The 24785-nt window shown below is 43.0% G+C and overlaps 1 protein-coding gene across 11 annotated transcripts in view; it reads right to left on the minus strand.

Annotated features, from left to right (window-relative positions):
• The window catches only part of Med15 (mediator complex subunit 15), a 90672-nt gene that overhangs the window by 33747 nt on the left and 32140 nt on the right, over nucleotides 1-24785 (minus strand). For 9 of the 11 annotated variants that reach the window (XM_048785105.1, XM_048785107.1, XM_015500381.2 and 6 more), the window contains 3 exons: nucleotides 15084-15171; nucleotides 2890-2941; nucleotides 1202-1231 (listed from right to left, as the gene is read on the minus strand). In XM_048785105.1, coding sequence (XP_048641062.1) covers nucleotides 1202-1231; nucleotides 2890-2941; nucleotides 15084-15171 — 170 coding nt within the window. Of the gene's footprint in view, nucleotides 1-1201; nucleotides 1232-2889; nucleotides 2942-15083; nucleotides 15172-15768; nucleotides 15780-24785 lie in introns of those variants that run through there. The other 2 variants (XM_048785104.1, XM_048785109.1) reach the window with 2 other exon arrangements.

The following is a 24785-nucleotide window of genomic DNA, read 5'->3' on the forward strand; positions in this document are numbered from 1 at the left end:
GCGGGGCCTGGGTTTGATCCTCAGAACCACATAAAAATAAAGGTATTGTGTTGTGTCCATCTACACCTAAAAAAAAAAAAAAAAAAAAAGGGACCACTCTGATGCCTGCAGCTAATGTGAAAACAGGCTGAGGCCTTGAGGGCAGAGATGACAACCAGGAGGGACTTCCAGAGACAACAAAATCTGAGGGGACTTACTCCTTAGCAGGTGGGAATAGGATGGCTAGATCAGAAAAGTAGAAGGGGCTAGACAGACACTCCCCAGCGAGGGTACAAGTACACCGACACATCAGTGCCCAACCTCTGCTGCCAAGTCTCTGCAGGACACTGCCCCAGGCCAGTCCCGTGGCAAGAACAGCACACCAGAGCAGACTACGAGGTGTAGGAGGGCTCCACAGAGAGCTGAGGGGCAGAGCTCTCAGAACAGGACAGCTCAGTGAGCAATGCCACAATCAAAGACAAGAAGGCTGACCCATCATTACAACAGTGTGGACTCATGACAAAAGGTTACTGCAGACAGATATGACCTGCCTGGGTCACCCTGCCATAGAAATGGGTAGTGCCTAAAGACTCCACACATCAAAGCCAGAGTCCAGGCCACATGTACTTGATCCCAACTGGCTCCATCTGTCTGAGAATCACTGTCCTGGTTGAGGCAGGGCCCAGAGAGGTAGGGCACCTGGCAATTTTAGCTCTGCTGTCTAGGGTGATTCAATCCATATCCTTTCTGACAGGCTAGAGATCAGCAAGAATTTGCTCAATCCCTTCACTGGCAGCTCAGTCAGCAGAGACCACAGCTAAACTGCCAAAATTCCCCTGAAATTAAAATAGAAACATTTCTGAACTTGTAAAGAAATCTTATATAACTTAAGGGAAATGAATTTACAGCTATTATCTATAACATACTACTACAGATTATAGTTTTCTCTTAGGGAGCTCAGTATCTTTAGACAGTAAGAGCTTTGTGAGTTTTTATAATCTTTTTGGTGGATGAACCTGGACAGAGAGGCATCATCTGATTTCAGTTTGCAAGAAAATGAAAAGTGAAGGAGAGGTTGGGTCATGACTACTCAGCCTCCCCTCTGCTAGAGATCTTTTGAACATTCTCCTCAGAAAATGCACACAAAGCATGTACCATCTTATTCCTGCCACCCCAAATCTTAGGTTGGGAAAGACTTTATTTTAAAAGAAAAAACTCTTACCACTGACAGAAGCTTGAGATTTCTTGTTTTCTATATAAAAAAAAACACAAGCAGAAAAACAAAGTAAACAAACTTTATATAAACACATATTTTCAGGGATAAGTCAGCTTTGTAGGCATTTGACCAGAGGTTATTTGCTAAAACCGAACTGACCCTGCCTAGAAACAAGGCAAACAGATCTCAGAGAGTCAACCCCAAGAAGCCACTGGTTTTGGCAACCGCATGAGGAGGTGTCTGTTCCTGACAGACTGAACACTCAAGAGGTCTGGGGGCAAAGGGCACCACTTGGAGGTTCACCTGTGGCCTTTGGGAATGTCCAAGTCTCAGGTACCTTGGGCCTACTCTGCTTTTCCTTCCTTCTCAGGCCCTGAGGCACAAACTGTAAGAGGACACCAAGAAACCATGAAAGATCTAGCTAGAATAGTCCTGAGAATTCATAACACCTCCATTTTCAGATCACTCTGATGAAGAAGATCTCCATTTCCTAGGTGAAAGAACTGAGGCTGCCCAAGACCGACTGGTCTAGCTAGCCCCAGCACATGGGGGAGAATTTCTCTGACACCTGGTAGTCCTAAGATTCCTCCTGAGCCTTTCTATATGAGTCCAGAACACCCATAGAGCCATGTGTCACTAGGTCAAGGTTCTGATGAGCATAGCATAGGGTAGGAGTGTTCATTTCAGGACATCCAGTAGCCTATTCCTCAGACTTTTAGTTCCTTCTCTTCTACCTTTCCCAAGTTCTTCCCAAATTCCCCAGAGAAAGTGAAATCCCATGAAGTCCACCTTGGTGACCATTCTGGTAAAAGGTTAGTGTGGAAAGCAGCAAACCCTACTGAGCTCAGGGATTCTCCATTATCTCTCTCTGCCCTCATCGACTGAAACTAAAGCTGCACCTACTTCTACAGCCTATATTCTGACTGCCACTAAACCAAAATGGAATGGTTCTGACCTCTCCGGTGCTTACACAACCAGGGTGGGTAGGAAGGCTGCTGGCTGGAGCCCAGAGTAGCCAACAGCATCAGTTTCCTTCAGAGGCAACCGTCACCCAGGAACACTCAAGGTCCACATGATTCCACATAACATATGAAAGCACACACACGCAAAAAATCTGTCTCAGGATGTCTTGAAAACTATTTAGGAACTAGGGCCACTGCCTGGTCAGCCTGAGAGAACAACAGAATTCCCAAAGTCAGGGGGACAAAACATGAGGTGAAGGAACCCTCCACATGGCAGGGAACAAGGGGTGGGGACTTAGTAGGATGACCCAGAAGCTTCAAGTCACAGAAACACACATTTATATCAGGCCTACATAGGTGAATAAAGCAAACTATTAAGGAAGAAAGCATCTCATCTGTTCCAGGATAAACTGCTTATTTAAAATTGCCCAGAGTGTAAAGCTTTCTATAAAAACAGAGATCAAGTACACAAGTGAAAACAACAGTCCAGTATACACCACTTTGAGGCCAACATTTCCATGTCAGAATCAGCATTTTTGAGACTCAGGCTCTGGGAGGATGGAGAATTTGGAATCAAATGCTATGCAGTGAGGAATTTCCCAGAAGCAGACAAGTTGACACAGATGTTCCAACTCAGACACCCAGATCCACCCAGAGAGCTGCCAACAGATAGCAATAGAATTTGCCTCTCACAGTGATCACAACAAACCAGAAATGTGAAATCTTACTTACGAATATCTCGAAAATGGATAATGAGCCTGGCCACGAGGGAAAGGTATTCGTCCTAAAAGTAAAAACAGGAAGCAGTTTAAATCCAAATGGAGAAGCATAGCCATGTGACTCCCCCATCCCACCCCCTCAACCCTGGCCAACCAGAGGTTCTTCCTTCAAGGCTGCTGGCCTCTGGGGCCAACTGAAATGGCTGCAGTCATTCAGCCCAGCTCAGCCTCCTCTGGAATCCATCTCTCAGAGGAGAGCTGTCAGTGCTCTGCTCTGCTGCTGATAAAAGGCACAAAGAAACAAAGAAAGAAAGGTACAGAGAGCCTTCAAAAGGCAGCTCCTCCAAACAAATGGAAAAAATCATTCAGCTGAGAGAGCTGGGAGTCACCTCAAGTCCCTTCTTGTCACAGAGGGCAAAATCAGGTCCAGAGAGGGCAAGAAGGTGGCCTAAGGTCAAGGCCTATCAGAAGCAGACGTGTACAGGCCACAGAGGTCTTTACAATACTGGTATGGAAGAGCTTTTGTTTTTAATGACCAGCCTGTTGCTGCCTTTCCCTTGCTGACGTGGTATGTGCACGCAAATCTGCTTGGGGCACCCCTGGCTGTGCCTGTTGGGAATCCATGTTTCACTGCTAGCTACACAGGCAAGGGAGGGAGCAAAATGCTACTCAAAGGTGTCAGGTAAAAGCCACTGACTGCCCAGGCCCTGTCTAAGCTGCCACATTTCTGGAACTGCCCAGAAGGGCCTGTCTTCCACTAACTGTCCTGTGGGCACTCAAGGGTGTTCTGGGGAAATCACTACCAAGAAGGATGTCTGAGTTAAAATCTTATTTCAGAGAAGCATACTTCTTCTCCATGGAAATACCCATCCTTCTAGCAAGGCAGCCCAGAAGGGGGAAGCCCTTATTCCTATGCTGCTGCACAATCATCCTCCTAAGTCACTGTGGTACTGAGGGTCCACTAGACAGAAGATAGCAGAGAAAAGGGACAAGAAAATAAACATGAATTGGGTGTGGGTTAAAACCTAAAGATACTGTATTTACATCATTATCACTCTTCACCTATTTCCACACTCCACCCTACTGCTATTTTTCAGCTAGGGTAATTAGAACAGGACAACAGGAAGGAGAAAAGGCCCAATGGAAAGAAGCTGGGAGGAACTGCTGAGGAGAAAAAGGTACAAGGAAGCACTGCTGGAACACAGGGAACCTGAGGGGGTTCTGTCAGTACTCTAACTTCTAATGGCCCCAACAATTTCTAGTAGGAAAGACAACATGCCAGGGGTAGAAGGGACCCCCATACATACTCAGTTGCCTACCAATGCCACGTACCTGAAAGACCTGGGAAGTGGAAGCAACAGAAGTGTGGGAGCCAAAGGAAACCCGGGAATGGAAATGAGGCAGTCAGGTCTAGGGGGAGAGAACTTGGAAGTCAGCCAGTCCATATTTGACCTCTCATTAGGGGACTAGACTACCTTGTAGGTCTGCAATACCTTGAAAGAATCTGTTGAGTTTTCTCTATTATCATGAAAGAAAAACAGGTTTACGTAGACTTAAGACATGATAAATGATGCTCAAGAGCATGTCCCCAATGCCTTCTGCACAGAAGCAGAACCTAGTTACACCCACTGCCAGTAGTCAGATGAGTAGATGTTACCATGCTACAGTGCCTACTTCCACCTGCCACTCCTGGCCCAGAGCTAGGAAGCCATCAAGGTCTAGTCCAGCTCTGCAAATTTGAGGCTGGGTAGAGGAGAACAGATGCCTTGTGTGAAAAAGGGTCAGTAAGTCACCCTGATGGTCAAGAAACTTTCTAATAGATGAAACACATTTTTAATGTTCTCCCAAAAGCAAGTTACCCAAGAATATGTGGGGCTAAGTCTATGGGTCAGTTCCAGTATCTGACATTGCACTGCTGATCCCCCAGGGCTGGGCTATCTTTTACGCCCCCAGCTGCTTATTTTCTGCTGTGAATGATGGTACCTTACTTACCTCCCTACGGGTGAGAATTTCCAGTCCCTGTCCAGACAGAGAGATAATGGTACTCCCTTGCTCCAAAGCACCCAATTTGCCATAATGGTCCCAGAAAAAAGGGCAAGGGCAGATAACTACTACCTCATCTTCCCTCCAACTCCTCTGCTCATTATCAAAATTTAAAGTGTCCAGGCTACACCCAAGTCTGTTATTACAAGACCATAAACAATAATACCATAGAGGCTGGGGTTGTGGCTCAGTGGAAGAGTGCTTGCCTGGCATATGTGAGGCACTGGGTTTGATCCTCAGCACCATATAAAAATAAATAAATGAAAGGAAGGTACTATATCCATTTACAACCTCCCACAAAATATTAAAAAAATAACTCCATAACAAGAGCAGCCAACACTCAACTCACTCACCCCTGACAACACTCCTCTAAAGACTATACATATATCGATGCTTTTAATTACCCCAACTATCTAGTGCTGCTGATATGTCCAGATCACAGATGAGAAAATGAAAGCATTAAAAAAAAGCTTGAGGGCTGGGATTGGTAGAGCGCTAGTCTCAAATCTGTGAGGCACTGGGTTTGATTCTCAGCACCGCATATAAATAAATGAATAAAATAAAGGTCTGTCAACAACTAAAAAAGGGTAGCCTAGTGGTACAGCATGTGCTTAACATGTATGAGGCCCCAGGTTTGATCCCTGGCACACCAAAAACACACGTATACAAGCTTAAGACTCAGAACACATGCTTGACGTGTGCAAGTCTTGCTTGCACAGAGGCTCAAAAATATGCCATGGAGTGAGCCTCAGAGAGAGTGGGAGAAGTTTGCACAGTCCGTATAAAATACCATCAACTATGTACTCTGTTACTAAGTGCTGCCTTTTGTGTAAGACCTGGGAAATCCAAAACACTTAAGTCTGTCAAAAGAAATACTGGAAGAATAAACCAAAATCATGGGTAAACAAGAAAGAGTAACTGGGCTGGAAATGAGCCTTTTCCAAACCTACTGGTCTTTGCCATGAAAACATGTAAATCTTTCACCACGGAAAAGATAAAACAGAGTGGTGGCACATACCTATAATCCCAGCAGCTCAGGAGGCTGAGACAGGAGGATCCCAAGTTCAAAGCCAGCCTCAGCAACTTAGACCCTAAACAACTCAGTGAGACTCTGTCTCTAAAAAGAATATAAAAAAGTTCTGGGGATGTGGCTGAGTGGTCATGTACCCCTGAGTTCAATTGTTGGTACCCCCCACAAAAAGGAAAAAAAAAAAAAAGCAGCACAATTCCCTCCAAATTCAAAAACCAACCAAAACAAATGAGTTAACTATCAAGTCAGTGGTAGAAACATACAGGGAAAAGAATTCCTTTAAGTAGTTTTTTTTTTTTTGTTTTTTTTTTTTAAACAGGAAACAAAAAACTTAAACATGCTACAAGGATACATTTTTAAAGGACAAAGCTGCAAAATAATCTCAAACTTTTAGTCCACAATTTGTTACCATTTATTCTGAAACCCCTTGAGAGTAAAGCAAGCAATTATGCTAATGATATTGAAAAACAAGATGTTCATAGTAACAGAAAAGACATGGTTTAAAACCAAAGTAAAAATCCTGCAAAAGAAATCTGAATTGGAAACATCACTTCAATAATACCTGGCTTTTTTTTTTTTTTTTTTTGGTCTTTCTTTTAATTTTGAAACAGGGCCTCATGAAGTTGCTGAGGCTAGCCACAAATTTGCAATCTTCCTGCTTCAGCCTCCCGAATTGCTGGGATTACAGGTATGCACCACCACACCTAACTTATGGGGCATTTCTGTTATTTCAAAAACATGTATTTCTTAGTTCTATTCACAAAAAGGCCCAAAAGCAATGAGCAGAGCTGAGTCCACAATTGCATGCACTAAATGCCATTTTACCCTCAAAAAAGGACTCAGGGATCCTTAGAGGAACAGGCAATCCCAGGGCCTAAATACCAGCAAGCTAGAAAAGACTAAAAGGGTTATGTAAGGAGCCCTAAGAGTGCAGGGGGCATGGGAGCTACCATCAAAGGAGGACAGGACCATGAAAACATCAATGCAAACTACTACAAAGAACTGAAATACACCAAATACACATCCCTGAAGTTAAAACGTTGCTTAAAGAAGAGAACCCATCTGTGGCCCACTGAGGGCACTCTTTGCCCTGGAAGGAATAATAACAGCATTCCTGGTGGTCTAGAACAAGTAATATTAAAAAAAAAAAAAAATTCCTCCCTGATGATAGATAATGCTTCTTGACCAAAAAAAAAAAAAACAACTTCCATGTAATAAATATGGAAGAGCCAGAATTAAAGACAGTTATCATTTTGTAATCCTTAATTAAACAATAGAATTATTGGATAATGGAGAACTTTACTAGGAGTCATGCTGCCACCCCTCTAAACCCCCAACAACTGTGCCTCACTGAAGCATCAAGTCACCCAGAAATATCAGAAAAGGTCATCTTGGGTCCATNATATATATATTTTATGTATATATATATATTTTAGTTGTAGTTGGACACAATACCTTTATTTTATTTATTTATTTTTAAGTGGTGCCGAAGATCGAACCCACATGCTACGCAAGTGCTCTACAGCTGAGCCACAACCCCATCAGTAGGCAATCACTAGTCAACTTTCCATCTTTAGCGGGCTAAATAATTGGCCCCAATATACCAGGTCTGATCCCCTGGAACCCTGTAAGTGTTTCCTTATTTGGAGAAAGGGTTTTTGCAGATGTGCTTAAGGATCCTGAGAAAGGGGAGTGGCCCTTAACTGCAACCATATGTATCCTCATGAGGCGGCGGCAGAAAGAAATTTCACTCTCAGAGAAGAAGGTGATGTTAAGGTAAAAAATGTGGCATTTATACACAATGGAATATTACTCAGCACTAAAAAATAACAAGATCATGGCATTTGCAGGGAAATGGGTGGCATTTGAGCAGATTATGCTAAGTGAAGTTAGCCAATCCCTAAAAAACAAATGCCAAATGTCTTCTCTTATATAAGGGGGGTGACTCAAAACAGAGTAGGGAGGAAGAGCATGAGAAGAAGATTACCACTAAACAGGGAAGAGAGGTGGGAGGGCATGGGAGGGAAGAGGGGAATTGTATGGAAGATGGAAGGAGACCCTCATCGTTACACAAAATATATATATGATGGTGTGAGGGGGAAGGGAAAAAAGAGAGAGAGAAATGTATCACAGTAGATTGGGTAGACAGAGGTGATGGGAGGGGAGGGGGGATAGGGAGGGCAGCAGAATACAACTGACACTAGTATTGCTGTATGTATATACATGGCTGTATAATCAATGTGATCTTGCAATCTGTACATGTGGAAAATGAGAATTCATACCCCTTTTGAGTCAAATGTATGATATGTCAAGATCACTGTATTGTCTTGAGCAACTAATAAAAAAAAAAAAAGAGCAGAGAGACATTTTACCATATGATGCTGAGTCTTGTAGCCTGCCATGACACATTCATATACCAAGGGACACCAGCAGCTACCAGAAGCTGGAAGATGTAAGGAAAATTGTCCCTGAGAGCCTTTAGAGGGAATACAGACCTACCAACATGGTGATTTTTGACCAGTGATATTGATTTGTAGACTTTTGGACTTTAAAATTAAGAGAAACTAGATTTGTTTGTTCAAATTATGTATGTATGCATTCATTTATTTATTTACTTTTTTATGACATGGTTTCCTGATAGGAATGGGGATGTAGCTCAGTGATAAAGCAGCCTTGAGCTCAATTCCTAGCACTGCAAAGGAGAAAACAAAACAAAACAAACAACAAAGAAAGCAAGAGAGAATCCAAGTACGCACAAGCCAACAAACGAGCTAAGCATCATGCATCCTTTGACTTGCCCTGTACTTGTTTTTTCCCACAGGTAAATTAGGGAGAATGTTGCTCTCTAGATGTTTGTAAAATGTTTCTCTAGGGCCTGGATACATTCATAATACAGCTCCTGAAAACTGAACAATTAGAATTTAAAATTAGGCTTGTGAACAAATGTTTACTAAAGGCAGTGCAGAAGTCCTGACAGTTACACATTTAGATGAAACTCATCAAAGCAAAGCAACACTGCTAATGGAGATAAGAACACTGGAGCCTCCTTATGAACCAGCAGCACCAAGCACAATCCCAGGACTTTCTAGGAGATCTCAACAGTTAAGAAAATGCTCATCTTGGGCTGGGATTATAGCTCAGTGGTAAAGCACCTACCTAGCACATGTGAGACACTGGGTTAGATCCTTAGCACCACATAAAATAAATAAATAAAATAAAGGTGTTGTGACCATCTAAAATTAAAATATCTTAAAAGAAAAGAAAATGCTCATCTTTTCATGTGTTTACAGCTTCTAATGTATACTTTATGCTTTTATCAGTTCTAAGTATCAGCACTTCTAACACCTGAACTCTTGGGCAGGTAAACTCCCTTGATGCAATAGGAATAGCAGAAGATATATTCAGATTCAATGAAAAGCTGGATCTTGGGCTTTTGAGGTCCCTAGAAAGGCTGAAAGTAGGCAATCAATATCAGACGAATATTTGTAAATCCCTCCCCCAAAGAATGGGCCTGATTATCTATGCTCTTGCTCATTTATTCCAGCTGGTTGGTAGTTCAGCTCTTGTTCCTCTTTGATTGATTAGTCCCAAGTGGCCTGCCAGTTTAATGCTCTCTGCTTCTTTTGTGAGGGTTCACTTCTGCACTAGTCAATTCATAATGTATGTGAATATACACATACATATACACAAACACATACACATACCTTCCACACATACACCCCTTGTGTCTCACCCTTACTAAGGCCTCCAGCAACTTAGTGAGACCCTGTCTCAAAATTAAAAAAAAAAAAAAAATAGAGCTGGAGATGTAGCTCAGAGGTAAAGGGCTCCTAGGTTCAATACCCAGTTCCAAATAAATAGATACAGTCTCATGGGGCATGGTGGTGTACACTTATAATACTTGTGATCCGGGAGATTGAGGTGGGAGGATCAGAAGTTTGAGGCCAGCCTCAGTCACTTAGCAAGATCTTGCCTCAAAATAAAAAATTAAAATGACTGAGGATGTAGCATAGGGATAAAGCATCCCTGGGTTCAATCCCTAGTACAAAAAAAAAAACAACAAAAAAAAAACATAAAAATAAATTGTATTCTGTACTGAACACGCATAGCCATTTATCATTATTATTCCCTAGCCAATTCGGTACAATAAGTATTTGCATTAGATTAGGTATTATAGTAATCAAGAGATGATTTAAAGGATACCGGAAATGTGTGCAGTTTTTATGCAAGTATTATACCATTTTATACAAGGGACTTGAGCATCTATGAATTTTGGAATCCTTAGGGAATCCTGGATCCAATCCCTCACAGATACCAAAGAACAACTGTTTAATTTTAAAAAGATCAGGCAAACAGAAATACACCCAGTTCTAGGGGCTGGGGTTGTGGCTCAGCAGTAGAGCAAATTGCCTAGCACATGTGAGGCACTGGGTTCGATCCTCAGTACCACATGAAAATAAATAAAAATAAAGACACTGTGCCCATCTATAACTAAAAGGAAAACAAACAAACAAACAAACAAAATGAATATACCCAATAAGCATCTTTCCATACTGCCCCTTTAGGTGATGACAGGTGCCAGGATCCCTGACTGCTAAACCTTCCTAAAGTATCAAAAGGCTGCCTGGAATGCATGGAGTTGTTATTATGAACTATGGCCCACCACCCAGACATGGCTATTTTTGTTTCCCTCAGCTCCTTCACATAGAGGAGTCCCATCCATAAGAATTAAAGTCTTCGAGGATTAAAGTGGGTGTCTGAATGTCTTTTGCTTTGCTGGGTGGGAGTCAATGAGAAACATGGCTAAAAGCATCCACTCTGACACCAGACCCCTAGGATTACAACCCAGCTCTCCTCTAACCAGCCACATGATATTTTGAGCAGGGCAATTAGCATGTATGTGACTGAATTTCCTTGTATGTTGACTGGCAAAAATAATACTGTACCCTCTTTATAGGTCTAAGTGGGGCTCGAGAGATTCACATACGTGAAGAACTCAGAAGATGGCCTTGCACGGGGACATCACATTGTACTCTGAAGAGGAGATCTAGCTATGAAACCTAGAGTGAGCCAATGCCAGGATGGGTAGGGCTTTAACTTGGGGAATGAACACTGGAAGCATGTGTCGACTCTGGAAATTTGGTGAATTCTTCTAGAGAAAAACACTCAAGGTTTTCTCTGCCCTGGAGTATACACTAAAGAGCCTGAAGTGTTCATTAGTTCTCCAGTTCCCTTAGAGAGGCATCTTTGGACCTGTAAGCCTATCAGAATTCCAAGGGAAGGTCATCCTCCTTCTCCGTGACTCACTACCTCAGAGCTCCTCTTGGGTCCACAGAGATATCATTATTCCCTAACTTTTCCCCTGCTCCAGAGTCCTACTTTTTAATTTTTTTCACAGCTGTTCTAACAGGGTCTCAGGCAGCAGGGGAGGTTAAAGTGTGCCTGAGTTGCAATTTTGACCTGAAGACAAATACAGATGGCAGTGCCCAAGTATGTCTGTCTCTGTGAAAATGACACCGGAATTTTCCTACACTGTTCTCATAAACACTTCTCTTTCAATTAGCCAGGGCCTCCTTTATAAATTAGGGATTTAAAGCCAACTCAAACAAAGCAAATGGACTGGAATCATTAAGGGGCAGCATAAATAATTCGATATGCAGTAAATGAAAGACTAAGGCAGAGTGAATGCGGATGGTCAGGGGCTGTTGTGTTTCTAAGCACGTCCTTTGGGATGGAAGGCTTACTCCTCAGCTGCTAGGAAGGTCTCTGAGGTAGTTTCCATTATAGCTAGGCAATAATCACTGGCCACTGGTCACGCCAAAAGGCAAAGGTGATTTTCCCAACCCGGAATCTTCACTGGACTTAACACTTCCTGTATGCAGATGCACACCTATAATCTCAGAAATTAGAGAGGCTGAGGCAAAAGAACTGAAGTCTGAGGCCAACCCTGGCAACTTAGTAAGCCTGTTTCAAAATAAAAAGTAAAAGGGCTGGAAGGGCTAGGGATATAGCTCAATGGTAGAGTGCCCCTGGGTGAAATCCCCATCACACACACACACACACCCTAAAAAAAAATGTCCTGGGGCTGGGGATGTGTCTCAAGCAGTAGAGCGCAAGCGCCTGTCATGTGCAGGGCGCTGGGTTCGATCCGCAGCACCACATAAAAAAATAAAATAAAGATGTTGTGTCCACCAAAAACTAAAAAATAAATATTAAAAAAAATTCTCTCTCTCTCTTAAAAAAAAATTCCTGTATTCAAACCTCTGAAGGCTGGCAGCTCCCACTTCTTCTTTTTGAAAGCCAGCCACAGTACTATAATAAAGTCTGAGCTCTGCCACTAGAGATACCAGAGTGGAGGCCATACTGGGAAAAGTGACATGCAGTCACCTGAGTGAAGCCTTTATGGACCTTCCAGACAATCCCAGCTACCCTCACTAAGCAACCACATGAGATGTCAGAGCAAAACCAGAAAGGTGCAGCTGGGCAATTCCAATTGTTCCTACTCCGGACTCACAGAATCAGGAGAAATAACTTCCTGCTTTATGCTATTAAGTTTTGGAGTTTGTTTGTTATGAATAAACAATAAACAGTGCTTAACAATGTCTATATTTTTAAAGCTGAGACGGTCAGTTCAATAAGCCTCATCAAAGTTCTTTTAATTGTAAGAAAATACAAACTAACAAAATCAGTAAAATATCCCATCCCCCAAATATATAAATAAAAATAAAAAATTTAAAAAAATTTTTAAAAATTAAAATGAAAAGACCAACAACTCAATTAAAAAACAGGAGAAGGGTCATGCCTATAATCCCAGCAATACAAGAAGCTGAGGCAAAAGGATTTCAAGTTCAAGGTCAAACTCTCTGGCTAACTTAGCAAGACACTGTCACAAAAAAAAAAAAAAGAAAAAAATGCTGGCAACTTGGCTCAGTGGTTAATCTCTCCTGGGTTCAATTCCTAGTACAACCCCCACACACCCAAAATAGGCAAAGAATACAAATAGACATCTCTCCAAAGAAAATATACAAATGGCCAACCAGCATATAAAAAGATGCTGAATATCATAGTCACCAGGCAAATGTAAATCAAAAGCACAATGGATACCATTTCACATTCATTATGATAACTGTTATGGTTTGGAAGTGAGGTGTCCCCTAAAAGCTCACATGTGAGACAATGCAAGAAGGTTCAGAGAAGAAATGACTGGGTGGTTAAGAGTTTCACCCAATTAGTGATTTACTGAGGGGTAAATAAAGTTGTAGGGTATGGCTGGAGGAGTTGAGAATTGGGGTGTGGCTTTGGTGTATATATTTGTATCTGGAGAATAGAGTCAGTCTATTTCCTGATCAGGGATGCTTTCCTCTGCCACACACTCTGCCATGATGTTCAGCCTCATCTTGAGCCCCGAGAAATGGAATCAGCCTTCTATGGATTAAGACCTCTGAAACTATGAACCCTCAAATAAACTCTTCCTCCTCAATAACTATGCTGGTTGGGTCCTTTAGTCACAGCAGTGAAAAAGCTGACTAAAACAATGACTACAATAAAAAGGACAATAATAAGTGTTGGGGACAAACGAAACCTAATAAGCTTCTGGTGGGTTCAACTGGTACAGCTGCTTTAGAAAACAGACTGATAGTTCCTCAAAAAGTTATACATGGAGTTTCCATGAACCAGCAACTCCACCCCTAGGTATGTATCCAAAGGAAAGGAAAACTTTGTCTACACAAAAACTTTTATAATGGGCTAGGGATGTAGCTCAGTAGAGAAGCACTTACCTTGTATGCTCAAGGCCCTGAGCCCTGAGTTCTACCTCCAGCACCACACATACACACCCTATAAATATTTTACAGGAATATTTACAGCAGCATTATTCATAATAGCCAAAAGTGTAAATAATCCAAGTCCATCGACTGATAAGTGGAGGTTGGTGTGTGTATGTGTGTACATACACACGATCTACCCATCCACAGACAGAATGTTATTCAGCAATAAAAATAAATCAGGTACCTGCTGCTATAACATGGTTCAGTCATACACCAAAAATAAATAAATAAATAAATAAAAATCCCCAGGAATCTTTTTTTTTTTTTTTTTTAAATAGTGCTTAGGATCAAACCTAGGACCTCAGGCATGCTAGGCAAGTGCTTTAACAATTAACTATATGCCAGTCCTGTATGACTACATTTATATGAAAAGTTCAGAATGGGAAAATCCATAGCAACAGAAAGTAGAAAAGTGGTTGCTAATGACTGAGGGGGAAATGAGGTGTGACTGCTAATGGTCACCAAGTTTCTTTTGGAAAAATATTCTAAAATTAGATTATAGTGATAGTTCACATAATTCTGAATATCCTAGGCAACTGAACTGTACATCTTAAACAGGTGAACTGTAGAGTATATGAATTCAATCTCAATAATGCTCTTAAAAGAAAAACAAAATACTTATTACACATGTTCACAACAGAAGCCACCCTGCCCCACTTCAATATGCATGCTCTTGGGGCTCTTCCTTAAACAACTATGTACTCATAAACACACACCACTGTTTCATTTCATTTCATTTCTTCCATTTTGTTTCATTTCTAATAGAAGGGCTCTGCTCTGGGGAGAGCCCATGGAGGAAGCAAGACAATCATATGAAGCCCAAGATAAGAGGCCACATCGTAGAAATCCTTCTACCAACTCCACCTATGCTGTCCCAGGGCTCAGATCTTAACCAATATTACCTGCCTCACTTCACAAAAGGGAATAGGTGCACTTCTATATCCATGCATTAGAGCCTATGGGGCTCAGGGAAGATCCCTGTTGAGCTGAGGCTTAGGAGAGAGTCAGTGCTTACTCCCAGCATTTCCCATTCCATGGGAACAATAGGTTTTGAGGGAGCCCCCTGTAGGATACATAGGGGCTGGCCACAGATTGGAAGATACCAGCAGTGAAGCAAGGGATGCCCACGAAGTATCCTCCTCATTCCATTGACATAGAATGCTGCACACAAAGCCAACTATGTCTGTGATTAATCAGTGTGCAATCAAACAACCCACTCCCCAGGACCCTAGTGTAGAGTTCTCAGAATCTGCAACATCCCACTCTCTGAACCTCTCTAACAAGGGACTCCACCCAAGGAGACCTTACCCGGGTCTTGGCCTTCAGGAATACATGGCTCTCCATATCCTTGCTAGATTTACTGTGGGCCACACCAGCTTTCCTCATGGCATCCTCACTGAAACACAAAAGAAGAGACATTTACACACAATAGCAAGTCTTAGCCATTAGGCCCTTCATGGTAGCTGCCCCTGGAAGGATCAGGTGCTGTTCCCAGAATGCAGCCTCACTGAGGTCCCATCAAGACATGTAGGGAGGGATCCTCAACAGAGCAATGACAGAAAGCTTAACAAGGGAGTAAGAGGACAGGGCCATGAGAAAGAAGGAATAGGAAAGGTGGTCACCATGAAGCAAAAGCAAGCCACTGACTTGACGGGAAAGGGGAACTGTTCCTTAGAGACTGCTCACAACCAACACAAAATCAAGCATGACCATTGGGTGGCCAGCCAGTCTCTACTTCCTGCCCTCTGAGTGACCTGGGTGCCTACCCAAACCTGCCACTGAGCACAATGGAACCTTAGTTTCAGAATGTTCCTCTGTAGAGTGAAGGGGCCCACAGAAGTCATCTCTCAGTTCCTCCCAAGGAAAGGGTCCCTATGTGGAACAATTCATGTTCTCCTAACATGACCAAAGAGACCCGCCCCAAATTCAACAGCTTATAGCTGGGGACAGAAGGAGACAGATCACACGAATGTGAAAAACATCTTCAAAACACATTTACTAACAGAGGCACAACAAGAGAAAATATTACTAAAAGTTTTATACCACACTGCTGCTCCTGGTTATAAAGAATTATGCACATGAGCTAAACTCAGTTTTCCCTTGAATGACAGCATACACTACCCTCCTCCATGCCTGCACACATATGTATGCACACATGCATAACACAAACACACAGAGAAAGAACAGGAATGCATTGCTAGAAAGGAAGAAACACGATAGCAGGCTTGAGCTGGGCATCTATCTCCCAAGAGACAGGATGCTCTGTTCTGTTCACAGTCTGCCTTCTTCCCTGTAGTGTAGGTCTTCTTCCTGCCTGTTTTCCCAGCACTGGACTTGTTAATAAACAAACAAGACTTGTCAGGGCTCTGTGGCCTCACTTGAATGGAATAAATAAACCAGTCCAGTCCATCTGGTGCTTGAAAACACCCTCACCACTCCAAACCCAAACAGGGTACTAAAGAATGTGCATGTGGGGCTGCAGCATCACCCTTGTGATCTCTAAGAAATCACAGAAAGAGGGGCTAAGGTTGTGGCTCAGCGGTAGAGCACTGGCCTAGTACATGCGAGTCCCTGGATTCAATCCTCAGTACCACATAAAAATAAATAAATAAAGTAAAGGTATTGTGTCCAACTAAAAGTAAAAAATAAATATTAAAAAAAAAATCACAGAGGGGCTGGGGATGTGGCTCAAGCGGTAGCGCACTCGCCTGGCATGTGTGCGGCCCGGGTTCGATCCTCAGCACCACATACAAACAAAGATGTTGTGTCCGCCAATAACTAAAAAAGAAATAAATATTAAAAAAAAATTCTCTCTCTCTCTCTCTCTCTCTCTCTCCATCTCTCTCTCTCTTTAAAAAAAAAAAAAAACATCACAGAAAAGGGGCTGGGCTGGGGTTGTGCTTGCCTGCCATGTATGAGGCACTGTGTTCGATCCTCAGCATCATATTAAAAAAATAAAATTATATTAAAAAAAGAAATCACAGAAAGGAGGCTTCATGCTAAGAGATGTACAAACCTGTTTTAATGTAAATAAAAATAAAACAATGTTGACCCGTTGCGCTATTAGATCCTTCATTCAACAAGTATGGTTGGAGTCCCTACCTCTCCTGTTTCCTAAAGCCCACAGCAGAAACCTGTTGCTGCCAAGTGAGGCAGCAACAGGTTCCTGCTTGCAAGGCATCCAGGGGTGGAGCAGAAGCATGAGTGGAAAAGTCCACAGGTTCACAAGAGAAGTGAGAGGAATGATATAAAACAGTAACATGAGAACCAGCCCACATGCAACGCAGGATCAGATTTATAGGCAAGCACAGCAAAGGCACAACACAGGCAAGAGGGCTGGTGAGGACCTGGTGTGCACAGTTGATGCCAGCATGGCACAGACACTTCACACTGGAAATGGACATGTCACCTGACAGGATTTAAGAAGCATTTTCAATAGGATAAGTGACACAGCACACCTCTGTAACTCACCCGTGACCCCAAGCCCTACAAGTTCCTCTTTCCACTTTCCAACAGCAGTGTCAAGATGGACTGGGAGGTAAATCAACCACACAGGTACTTAGAAGGGGATGAGGGCCACAGAGCCATGGACTAATAGGAGGTCCAAAGGAAGTAGAGCAGAAATAGCAAACATTTGTAGTCTAGCAACACAGCCTGGAGGCTTCCCAAGAGGGAGCAGAAGGCCATGGCCAGTGGCAGTGTAGCCGGGTCACTAGATATGAACACAGAAGAAAAGGGGGTACAGAGGAGCTTGAGGGGGAACATGGTCACAGAGATAGGCTCTGTGCTAGACAGCACCAGTCACTGAAGGCTAAGCCAGGCTAGTAAGAGCATCCCTTCCAGGCTACCACCAGTCACTTTAGTCATAGTGAGCAAATTGGCCAGTTCCAGATGACAAGGTGCATTTCCACTGAAGCAAAGACAACTGGCATGTGGTCAGAGTCCAGACCCAGAATACAGTTTACTGCAATAGCTTTGAGGTAGTGGGATGACCATGACTGGGCCAAAGAAGCATGTTTGATGAACAGTGGGCAAAGTATACTGAATGCCAGAAGACACACTGGAGGATGCCCTATTCTGCCAGGGTATTGTCAGAGATGATGTGGACAGTGTGGGCACCAACTATTAGTGACTTAGAACTGGAGGAGCACTGACCTGGCTAAAGGCCAGAAATAAGCCTATCCTGACAAGCCAGAAAATGCCTCTCAAGAGCAGGAAGCTGAAAGAGGAAAATGGGTAGGTCATTACTGCCATGAGCTGCAAAGGAAGGGCTGTTGCATGGGCTCTAGAGAGCTAAGGAGGAAGGCACTCCATGTGTCAGGTTTCTTCAGGGCAGCCCAGTACCCTCTCATTCCCATGTCCCTTCCACAGTGCCTGCCCAGAGAGCTTCTTCATGTTTGAGGGCTGAAGAATAAATCAAAATGCTCTGAGCACTGTTTTAGTCATATATATACATACACACACACACACACATATATACACATATATATGTATGTATATATATATATATATATATATGTGTGTGTGTGTGTGTGTGTATGTATATATATTCCATCTGCTATTATTGGTATTTATTTATTTTTATGCGGTGCTGAGGATCAAACCCAGTGCCTGGTGAGCACTCTACCACTGAACCACAACCCCAGTCCCTGCTGGGGTTTAAGTATTTTAGCTCTTGTTTCTAATCTACAGATCATAAAATAGAAGACAGGCCAAGCAGAAAGCAGATACTTCTGCCTTTTTTTAATATCTAACTCCACCATCAGCAGACGCCAATCTTGGCTCCCTTGCTATCTTAGTATTTGGTCAGAGGCCCCTGTTCCTTGAGCACTGATTGCAAAGGCTCCACAATTCACACTAGGATCCTCCCTTCTGCAATGTGGCCCCTCAAATGCCAACAAGAGACTATGGTCAGGACCTGGTTACCTTGAGAATAGCACCAGCTTTGGTCAAGATCCCCTTCCACTCACCAACCCTAGAATGCCTGTAAAATACAACATGGCAGGCACTGGGGGGATCAAAACCCAACCAAGCACATCCAAGTAGTGAAGGTCAAGGTGATTGGGGAATGGCATGTACTGGGGTGGGTGGAGGCGCAGGGCAGCTGGGCCTGGAAGGAAGTAGGCAGAGTAGGAAGGCCATGGGCTTTAATTCTAGTCTGGCCACTGCCTAGCTCTGGGTATTGAATTACTCCATGCATCCAAATATGGCATCTTTAGAGACCTCTGAAGAGCTGAAGACAGAAGAATGGTGCACACAGAGACCACAGTGTGAGGCCCAGCTGGCACAGCTTCTGTCCAGCATGGGCCTGTTGTTCCCTGTATCTAAATTTGAAAACCCAATTTATCAATGAGAATCCTGACTTAGTTCTTGTTATCTAAATCACAAAACCAGAAAACAAAGTCAAACTGAATGCCTTGGGAGAATACATATGGACATAAAACTCAAAGTGTGCTAATGCCAGTGAGGCCTATGGTAAGCAGGCCCTGCTCTGGGCTGGCTGCCACAGTCTATCCCCAAACCCAAGTCACAGTGTTACTGTGTCCTCCCTGCAAAGGCTGCACTCAGGATGATAGCAGTTAATTTCTAAGGTACTTGGACACACAGGAAACACTAAGTTTATGTTAAAGAAGTCAGAGGGCTGGGAGAGTAGCTCAGTGGTAGAGTGCTTGCCTCACATGGGTAAGTCACTGGGTTCAATCCTCAGCACCGCATAAAAATAAGTAAAATAAAGGCATTGTGTTCATCTTCAACTAAAAAAAAAAAAAAAAGAAAGAAAGAAAGAAGTCAGAAAACAACCTGCTAGATGGTATAGTAAGACAACATTCCAAAACAGAGCCGCTGCACAGATTTGGTGTTGCTCCTTTCCAGGTGGTGAGGAACTAGCAAGTACCTGTGGCTCCCTTGGGCAGGGTTGCTCCCCTACTGGTACTCTGAGTCACCTGGCACATAAAATCACAATGCCAGCTCCACAGCAACTGGAGGGAAGGGCGTTCCCACAGGTACAATGATAGCTGGCTTCCCCTTGCCCCTGCTCCCTGATCCTTGATTTTTTCTTTCAAACTCCGCTCCGAGGGTTCCAGTTCCCAATGAGGGGCTCTTTCACTTCTCATGAGGCCTCTTCGATCCTACTTTCTCCACTACTGCCCCTGGCACTGCTGGGTCCCTTTCCCTGGTTGACCTTCTTCCCCACTACTGAAGGGAAGCATGAATTCCCAAGAGCGTCTACTGGTCTGGTCTCCTCGAGTACATAACACAAGAAGATTCTGTTTTTCCTGGATCACAGACTTACCTGCCTGACCTTAGAACAGGAGGCTTTCTCCCATCCATTTGTGTGAAAGATGCTATGTTCTTCCCAAAGGAAACCTCTGTGGGTTTCTTTTAATTCTAAGAACTACAACACTCGTGAGTCAATGACCTCTGGTGGTACAGGAGGAATTTCTGCCAGTCCCACCTCACCCCATTAAAGTGGCCAGCTGGTAAATTGCCACCTGTATATGAAGACAGTCTGTTTCCTCACACAAAACAGAAGCCTGGCTCTTGCACATGGGATCCTTCACCCCATGTATTTAAAACCTCAAATCATAAGGTATTCTAGAAGACAACAGAGGAAGTTATATAATATCAGGATGATGAAGGTTTTCCTAGCCATGTCACCAGAAGTAGACCCCATAAAGGAAAAAAGATTTTGCCATAGTAAAAAAGATGTCTACCACCTTTATACCACTGATCAATAGGAGAAATAAGGGAAAGGTGTCTCTAATATTCAGTGTTTTCAGCTGCTCAAGTCCAGCCCTGGCATTTGAGACAGTGGCTCTGGCAATCCAATTTCCTTATGTGCTATTCCTGCACTCCCTTCCCACTTCACACCATGTGTAACCAATCCATCAGGAGACCACTGGAAGTTTACTCTCTGGAAAAGCATAAACTGGAGAGGGAGATCAGTCTACCCAGTTGAGAAGGCAGTTAGGATACAGAGAGGGCTGACTCAGTGACCTAATCCACACTAACAACACAGATCTGCCTTCCAACCAGCCCTTCCCCTGTGTCTGGAAGACCATGCCCTGGAGGAAGGACTCAGATATAACCTGTACCCAGATGAGCCTCTAGCAAAACTTCAGTTAACAAGCTTCACCTGCTGAGAGACCACTTGGCCTCAGCCTTGGAGTACACCTCTTAAGAGTGCAATGTCAACCAGGAGCTAGTGGATGCCCTAACACGCAGATAAAAACACCAGAAGAAGAGAGTAAATAGGAGGTAAAAGAAACTCAGAAGAGGGGCTGAGGCTGTGGCTCAGCAGTAGCGCACTTGCCTGGCATGTGGCATGTGAGGCACTGGGTTCAATTCTCAGCACCACATATAAAAAAATAAAAAAATAAAGTTCTCTCAATAACTAAAAAAAAAATATTTAAAAAAAACTCAGCAGAAAAAATAAAATGTAGAAATAGAGATAAGATTGTGCTGCATTCACTAAAAAAGAAAGAATCCTATAAAAAGGGAAAAGTTAGAGATAATTTGGAGGAAATTAGCAAGAGAGCAGAGCTCAAAGACAAAGAAATAGATAAAAGAAAAGGAAAAGGCAGCCCAAAGAGCCAACATTCACACATTAGAGTCAGCCTAAAAAGTGAAAAGAATTAGATTCCCCTAAAATGTCTCAGAGGAACTTCCCCCAAAGGGCAGCACTTAAGTTTGGGGAACATGGTAGATCATCCTGAGGCTCAGCACCACAGACCCTTAAGGTGAAGAACTCAGCTGGCATAGCAGTGGAACACGCATCTAAATTCTCCAGCACACTGGGTGTACTAGTGGTGCATGCTTCTAACTGCAGCTACTTGGGAGGCTGAGGATCACCTGAGCCTAAGAATTTGATGCCAGCCTGGGAAACACAGAGAAGTTGCACCTCCAAAAAGGAAAGAAAAGAAAGAAGGTAATTAAATCTTCCAGGAAGAATGCCCCACTGAGAAGTCAAAATGCACCCAAACTGGCATGGTCTCTGGAAAGTTAACTCCCATGAGCATTTTTCCAGGAAACCAGAAGAATAAGAAAGGGAACCACCAAGAATGAGACACAGAATATAAGAAACAAGAAACAAAACACACATAAACCACAGGCTGGAGCTGTGCAAATGGAGAGATAAGACCAATGAGAACTGTCCTCATCATACCTGTGGCCATTACCTGAATGGCTCCAGAAAGGAGGTTTTGGGAAAGAACTGTAACTGACATAGAGCTCATCATATAGAGCCTGGGGAGAACTGTGCTGAGAAGCAACTGAAAGATATCAGAAGAATTAGCAACAGGCACACAGAAAACTGGGCAGGTTTATTTCTATTTTTTTTTTTTTTTTTGCAATACTAGGGATTGAAACCATGGTGGTTCCTACTCTCAGAGTTTACAGAATCCTCATTGATGCATGCTAACATGACATTCACAGATTAGGGGGGTGTGTGTGTGTGTGTGTGTGTTACTGAAGCTTGAACTTGGGGTCTCACACAGACAAGGCAACCACTCTATCAGCAAGCTACACTCCCAGTCCTTTACATTTTATTTTAAAACAGGCTCCAAATTGCCCAGGTTGGCTTGAATTTGCAATCATCCTGCCTCAGTCCCAAAGACACTGGAATTACAAGGAGTGCACCACCACTCCCAGCTAAAACTGGGCAGTTTTTAAAATACATTTTTCCCCCTTGGGGAAGTGGGAAATGATCAACTGCAGAATGCCACTATGCTCAGCTGTATCATTTGTGTAGGCATAAAATGTGAACATTCATTACTGATTTACCCAGAAAGTAAAATAGTGGGAGGATGAGGGAGGAGAAGCAGAGATAATAGCAGTGTATAGGGAATACAGTGCAAATCAACAACAGATAATTCATAACATTCATAAAAGTGATGTCAAGGTAGCAGCATGTGCATATTACTGAAAATCAAGGGCATATGCCAGAAGAAACAGCAAGAGTCAAAGGTGGTCATTGTCTCTGGGGAGGATTCACTGAGTAAGGAACAACTGCAGTGTCTTATAAAAGTCTTTTATTTCTTGAATTTTGCAACTTACATGCATATATTACTTTGACAAAATCTATGGTAAGTAAAAATTAAATGACACAATGTACATAAAAAAGTGTGCCACAGAGATAGGGACCCCAGGAGCTCAAGCTGGAGTCCCCAAATTTCAGAATTTGTTTGACCTGAGCAAATGTGAACTATAATACCTTTTTGTTCTTAAGAGGAAAAAAGTGTGCTAAGAGAAATAATAAATGGATGATAGCTATTATTAAGAAAGGGCATGGTAGCTCATGCCTGTAATCCTTAGGAAACTTAGGAGGCTGAGGTAGGAGGATCACAAATTGAAATCCAGCCTCAGTAGCTTAGCAAGGCCCTACATAACTGAGTGAGATCCTATTTCAGGACTGACTGATGGAATAAAACACCCCTGGGTTCAATCCCCAGGATTTAAAAAAAAAAAAAAAAAGTGTGATTCACCTTTCTAAGCCTTCCTGTTTCCACCAACACTGAAAGAATAGAAATACAAAGCTTCTTCTCCATCAGTTATTCAAGTGACTGCACAATCAGAGAGTAGGAGTTCATAGGGATAAAGGCCAATGCACCATCCACACACTTGAGAGGTGCCTTCTGGCTGCAGCTCCAATGCTTCATCACATCCTGATAGAAAAGTTCCTTCTCTGTCCTTTATTTGCACTTTATTTGGTTCTCATCCAGTCTTCTGACCTTTACTGAATATCCAGAGAGCTATATAGAAGCATCATGTGCTACCCTTAGCCTTCTCCTGATCCTATAGCCAATTTACCACCTCAATGCCCAGGTGGTTTCACCTGTGAGGTCGAAATGCTGAAACACCAATTGTTTGGTCACCAACTGTAACCAAAGCAAAGACAGCCTCTGGACCACACAGGTAGATGGGTATGGCAGCCAAACTATATAAAACAGACCACAACTTCTTCCTCCCCTTTGTTAGCAAACATCTGCAATTCAATTCCTTGACTTTTTGAAGAAACACAAGTGTTGCTGGGCATGGTGGCATAAGCCTATAATCCCAGCAACTCAGGAGGCTAAGACAAAATTGCAAGTTCAAGGCCAACTTCCATGATTTAGCAATGGCCATGTCTGGGTTCATGCCTTAAAACTGGGCGGGGGGTGGCTGGGGATGTGGCTCAAGTGGTAGATCGCTCGCCTGGCATGCGTGTGGCCCAGGTTCGATCCTCAGCACCACATACACACATACAAACAAAGATGTTGTGTCCGCAGAAAACTAAAAAATAAATATTAAAATTCCCTCTCTCTTAAAAAAAAAAAAAAAAACTGGGTGGCGGGTGGAGGGTGAGGAAATACAAGTGCTTTTCACAAGATAAAACTATATGTGGGGGGGCTGGGGTTGTGCCTCAGCAGTAGAGCACTCGCCTAGCATGTGAGAGGAACTAGATTCGATCCTCAGCACCACATAAAAATAAAGGTATTGTGTCCAACTACAACTAAATAAATATGTGTGTATGTGTGTGTAGGAATGGCATTGTGGCTCAGCGGTAGAGCGCCTGCCTAGCATGTGTGAGGCCCTGGGTTCGATTCTCAGCACTGCATATAAATATATAAAAATAATTTTAAAAAAATGTATTTCATAATTTAAATATCCTTCTATGTGTAAGAATGGGAATTTTGGTCTTGCAGAGAGAACTTTTCTAATCATACCAATATCAGACTATAATACTTCCCCTTCAAACTCCTCCCAAGTACTTCTCCCAAGTACTCTGGATGAATGAGATCAATGAAAGAACTAGCCTAAAGAAGAGACTGTTGCCTTTTGAATGGCATGTTCTTATTCGAGCTGGGTCAGAAGACTTCTGACATTTAATCCTATTTGTTGGTTCCTCAAAGGAACCAAGAGAGAGGTCTTGTGATCCCTGTCCTGGTGCTAGCCTGGTGCTGCCCCAGTTCCAGCACACCTCACTTGCCATCAGACAACCACATGGCAAGAGATATATATGCTCTGCAACCC

This window comes from Marmota marmota, unplaced genomic scaffold (genome assembly GCF_001458135.2).
Source record: "Marmota marmota marmota unplaced genomic scaffold, marMar, whole genome shotgun sequence".
In the NCBI taxonomy this organism is placed as follows: Eukaryota; Metazoa; Chordata; class Mammalia; order Rodentia; family Sciuridae; genus Marmota; species Marmota marmota.